At 42.3% G+C, this 5,765-nt stretch overlaps 1 protein-coding gene across 1 annotated transcript in view; it reads right to left on the reverse strand.

The window, feature by feature from the left end:
- The window catches only part of aldoab (aldolase a, fructose-bisphosphate, b), a 5,718-nt gene extending 3,074 nt beyond the window's left edge, over positions 1–2,644 (reverse strand). The window contains exons 1-4 of the mRNA XM_050060747.1: positions 2,494–2,644; positions 1,099–1,217; positions 502–768; positions 244–404 (exon numbers count right to left, since the gene is read on the reverse strand). Coding sequence (XP_049916704.1) covers positions 244–404; positions 502–768; positions 1,099–1,210 — 540 coding nt within the window. The 5' untranslated portion in view covers positions 1,211–1,217; positions 2,494–2,644. The remainder of the gene's footprint in view (positions 1–243; positions 405–501; positions 769–1,098; positions 1,218–2,493) is intronic.
- Between the last annotated feature and the right edge of the window lie 3,121 nt (positions 2,645–5,765).

The following is a 5,765-nucleotide window of genomic DNA, read 5'->3' on the forward strand; positions in this document are numbered from 1 at the left end:
TTATGTTACTGTATTTTATTATTATCACTATCATTCTCAATTTCTATTTCCCTTTTTAATCGACTGTTTTTATTGTTTTAAATTGTGTCTTGTTGCTTTTAATGTCTCTGTAAAGCACTTTGAATTACCTTGTGTTGAATTGTGCTATACAAATAAACTTGCCTTGCCTTGCCTAGATCCGGCCTTGCCATGAAGCTTATAAGGTTTTGTGGAAATATGTTTGTGCTCTGTCCTTTGTCTTACCATCTGGCAGATGCTGGCATAGCGGGCCAGGACATTGGCATTCTCAATGATGGCCAGTCTTGAGGGAGTGGTGGGGGTGATCTTCAGCACACAGCGCCACTTGGCAAAGTCAGCACCATCCTTCTTGTACTGGGCGCAGCGCTCATACAGTCCATCGAGACCTGTGAAAAACGGAGAGGACACATAAGTGAGTATAAATTAGACACAGGGATTAAGAGATGTTGACTCCCTTTGTGTCTAAATCTGTTCTTCGCTCACCCTGGGTGGTTGTCTCGCCGTTGGTTCCGGCAAGGGGGACAACACCTTTGTCGACCTTGATGCCCACCACCATGCCTCTCTCTTTAAGGTACTGGGGGAAGGGCTTGCCATCGTCGGTCTTCTGGTACATGGTCTCATGGAAGAGGATGACGCCACCAATGCAAGGGCTGATGCGGTCATCAGCGGTGAAGAGGAGCTGGCGGTACAGCCTCCTGTTCTCCTCAGTGTTCTCAGCATTGATGCTCTGGAAGCGCTTGGCAACGCTGCCTGGAGGTTGTGGAGACATAAGGTAGATGAAAGCTGGATCAATCTGTGGACTTCTGCGGTGTGTATGTTTGAGTATTGGCAGACATTTGCAGAAAAGTGTCTCTTCAGTTCTGAAACAATGTATATAGTCATAAACTAACTGTGTTCATGATTATCTTTAACAGATTTCGAATAACTTCCTTATCACGTACACACATGCCAGCTATGTTGTGACATTTATAGACTGCTGGCAGAAAGTTCACTGAGTCAATCTATAACTCTTGGCTGTCCCAAATGACGAATTGAGGATTTTTAAAACTCTAAACAGTATGTTTTTTTCAAATTCCTTACCAGTGGACTCATCTGCGGCGAGGATTCCCTTGCCGGGAGCGACGATCCTCTGAGCAATATCACTGAGCTCCTTCTTCTGCTCAGGAGTGAGGAAGGGGTATGCGTGAGGCATCCTGACTCTAGGAGGAAGCCAAAGGATAAGGTAATTAGGAAATATAAAATACAAAATAGAATATAAAGATATTTCATTTGGCAAGACACAGAGCTAAAATTAGGCAGAACTGTAAGTTGAAAAGTTCAACAGAATTCAAGCTGACATTTGGGGCTGTGGTTTCTCTTGTAGATGTGTGAGAAAGTACGAAACAATTGATTGACTGCAGGAAGTGGTGAATCAAGAGTCTAACTACGTGGTTGCGCGTTTGAAAGTCTGTCTCCTGTCATTTTAAAAGTCAGGCCAGCTGGCATCCTGACCGTGTGACTATACAGTTGTTACAGCCAAAACTGTCTCAGTGCCATATGGCACTTTATGTGCTGGGATTACACACTACTCCTCAGGCACAACATGCAGTCGCACAGGGGATCCAGTGTCAGAGAGCCCTCCGCCCTCCTCTGCCCCACCCTTCACTTATCTGACCACCCTTGAAAGAAAAAAAAAAAAATGACAAGCACGCAGATGACCGATTCCATTTTCTAGCCTCTTATCCCTGACCTTTCCCTTCCCCTTCCCTCCCCATTCCTCCCTCCATGCTCTCCTATCTCATACCTCCTCTACACACACCCCCTTCACTTCCCCCTGTCTGTACCTCCTCTATCAACTGGCAGGACTAAATATACACAGTGGACAGTGTAAAGCACTATAGCTCAGCAAGAAGCCATTTCATAAAAGAGAATCGTGCAGCTTTGCACCGCTTTGTTCAGAAGGCATGCAACCTACAGGAACATTACAAACCACACAGCGTGGGCAAATAAGGAAATTTTTAAATAGCAGCTTACCCAGACTAGTGAGTCACAACCAACCCCACAAAAAATGCAGTGGAAACTTTTTATTAGATTAACAGGAATGTGGCAACAACCAGTGATGCACTCATGACAGATGAGTTCAACTGCTCAGTAAGGACAATTAGTTGGTCATGTAACAAAGCTATATGTGAAAATACATGATGCAGAGATAGAGCAGTGAATGTGTTACAAAAGAGATACTACAGTCTGTTTCAATGGTTAGTTGTCAAGAGTTAAATAAGAGGCCCTGCGTGTGTCTGTGGGTTAAATGTGACACACAGATAGCTCTACTTTTCAAGTAACCACAAAGTTGCATGAGCTAGAACATTTGGTGAAACGTAACATCTCTAGCATGTGGTAAAGGTCTGCACAAGAATGCGCAACAGGCAGCACAAGAAAGCCAATTATTGCAATGCAGTCATCTCACAGATGTCGTGAAATTTCCTGTTCTTTTACCTTTGAGGTGAGGAGGAGAGCTGAGAGAGAAGAGAGAGGGAGGGAGAAGATCCGGCCTTCGTCTGCGACACCCCTTCCAGCCCGCTGGCCCTTGTATTTATCCTCCCATTGTGACCCCTCACATTTTAGCTTCCCAGCTATAAAAAGAACTGGACGCAACCAGAGATGGCTTGTGACATTCAGAGAGACTGGGGCTGGAGTAACATGGTGGTGAGCAGCTAGTGAAAGGGCAAAGAGTGTTTCAGTGAATGGCAGGGAAAGCGACAGAGTCAGGATCAGTTAGAGTGGAAAGAGCAGGGGAGAGACGAGTAGAAATATCACGTGAAGGTATAGCATGACTAGGCAGGCAGATGGGGAGGGGGAAATATTATAAAAAGTATTTTTTTAAAATGACATTGGGGAATTATTCTCATTTGGATGCGTTCCCTACATTGTCCTCTGCACCCTGTGCATTCTGGTTTGGGGCATTTTTGAGATTGTTTGTTGCATACATAAATAATTTCATGCACTATTCAAGTGCAGCATGATCAAAATTTGCTGTCTCAAACTGAGAGGAGCATCTCAGCACACAGAGGTCATTCGAAAGGGTATATGGAGGAAGATTACTTATATGCAGTGTGCACTTATAGCACACACAGACACACATGCACGCTCACACGGAGGCTTAAAGAGCATGTGACAACATTGCCAACCTGCCCGTAGAAATCAGATCCAGACACAGCAACTTGGTGCGATGATCCTTGACCTTTTTGTGACCTTTCTCGATGGTCTGTACTCGTCAGAAAAGGGTCAGCAGGTGAGCTTAATGGCAAAGGTTCGTATCTGTTTCATTTTCTCACTCGTGTAGGTTGCCAGAAAGCACAAGTCAGACGCAGCAATGAGACGAGCAGAGCACTGGGCTTTGTGTGTCGCTGACAATCGAGAAAACACTTTTTTTCTGTTGAGAGGTGGCAAGAAAAGAAGGGTCATTTCCTGTACAGAGGTCGTGGGCTGAAACAGATAACATGCAAAGTTGCAGAAAAGGCACAGATTAAGCAGGGTCACTTGGCTTATCATCGAAAAGCAGATGGGGTTCAGAAAATATGAGGTTTTTTTTTGATGAAGTCATGCACAAAGTCATGCTGAATATTTCATTTCATTCTCTGTCACACACAGAGGAAGACAGCAGTGGTGCTCTTGCTATTCATGACGTAATTAAACAAACTCTATATCCGCAGACCAATTTTAACCGGCCCTCGGCTTGACTTTCAAAATATACCATATGTGGTCCTTTACACAATAATGGTTAATCGAGCAAGATCACTTTACAAACGGTACAGATGACCCTAACAGTACAAGTTCTATGTGTTTACGTGATGAATAAATGTACTTTTAACTTGACTAGCAAAGTCAGAATGCGTCAACCAAAATTCAGGGGCCGCTAAAAGGAAAAGTCAGAGTACAGAGAGAACACGACAATGAAAGGAGCAGAGAGGTGATGTACACATGTGAGGACGTAGCAAGTATTAGAGGCAGAGCTGAAGGTGAGAAGTGAGGCAGACTATTGTTAGCAAACAAAACCTAAAGCTACAGTGAAGACAGAGGTATCATATTAGAGGACCTGAGGCACCCATTGGTACCAACCATGTAAGCTATCTTGTCAGAGAGGGGGCCAAATAAAGCTTCAAATTTAAACTAAATTTTGATGAGAGTAAAAGGAACATTGTCTTGAAATTACATTTAATTACATTTAACAATTACTTGTGTTTGCCTGGAAAACTGAGAGTTGACAACTGTATACTCTTTACACTATTTTAGTTCAGCACACAATTTGACCACTATATGATTAAAGTAGCATCAAGATTAAATGAATAAATGAAGAAAAAGTATTAGGCCTATTTGCTCACTCATGATTCGCTCATATGATTTAAGACGATGCAGTCATTTCTTCAATCAATATTTGATTTGTTTTTTCTCTAACCATTCATTGAAAGGCATTTTTTTCAGCCCAGGACACACATGCGAGTACCTCTGCTTTTTAAAATTAAAGGTCTTAACACAGAGTAGAAACAACATACACGTAGAAATATGATTTACTGGATTATAAACACAGGACATAATTTTGTGTTTGGGTCCCGCTGATCCCAAATAGCTAGGAGAAATCAAAAATGCGTACCAAACAAAAGCTCAGGTCAATTAAGGTTAGTTAGTTAGTCACCAGAATAAAATATTGGTACTGTCTTTTTCTGCAAACCAAAGATAGGTTAACTCGTTTCATACTGATCATATCAGCATTTCTAAAGGGATGTAGTTTATATGTATATGAGGTGAGACTCTTATCACTAAGAGGAGAGAAAGGTGGATGGTGTGACACCTAGTAGGTGAGACACTTGCTTAGCAACAGACCACTGTTAGGTGAGTATTTTTAACCCTAACCAAGTGGCGTTTGTGCTTAAACCTAAGCCTGCATTAAAGCAGAAACGTCAACTTTCAACATATCTGCTCCATATGAAACCTACAAATGTAACATATTTGTGATTTGAGGAAACGTACAATACAAACATTTCTTCTGGCGATGGGGTTGACTCCTCTACAAGCTGGTGGTGCCTGCCTCTTATCAACTGGTACACAGGCTCATAGATGGGATGAGACAGAGCAGAGGAAGTCAAGCAAAAAGGAGAAATGGACCTTTTCTATTTTTAGTTTTCTTTTCGTGAGACGGCGCATTTAAACAGTGCTTTCGTGTGTGTTCAGTTACCTATGGTGAAGTTGGGCCAGATAATGAATTCAAATGTATTTTTGATATGAAATTGAGCTTCCTCTTTCCCCAGTTGGTCTGGGAAGGAGACAAGAGACATCAACAATACTGCCAAGGAAAAAAGGAACCATTTTAATATGTCAAGAAAAGCAAGCAGCTTGTGCCTTAACGCACACAGCTGAATGCTCAAGAGGCCTGTTTGTTGCTGCTGCTGTGGATACGGTCACAACTTTGAAGTGATGAAATAATGATTCAGTCCGATGAGAACACTTTCATGAAAAAAACCACAACCAGTATCTAACAGGCACTTCCTTTTTTTTCTGCAAGGAATTCAGCACCATACCTACCAAGAACTGTGAGTTGTTTTATTTCATTATTGATCGTTATAATTTTTTTTTAAACAGCCAACAAACAATTAAACAACACCTATGCTTTGTGCACCCAGGCGACAACACTTCAAATAAAACAGAAAGTATTGCAACTCCTCCTACATAAGAGTTCCTCTAACTGGCTGCCTTAGCACTGAGCCGTCACC

Source organism: Epinephelus moara, chromosome 13 (assembly GCF_006386435.1).
Source record: "Epinephelus moara isolate mb chromosome 13, YSFRI_EMoa_1.0, whole genome shotgun sequence".
Classification (NCBI taxonomy): Eukaryota; Metazoa; Chordata; class Actinopteri; order Perciformes; family Serranidae; genus Epinephelus; species Epinephelus moara.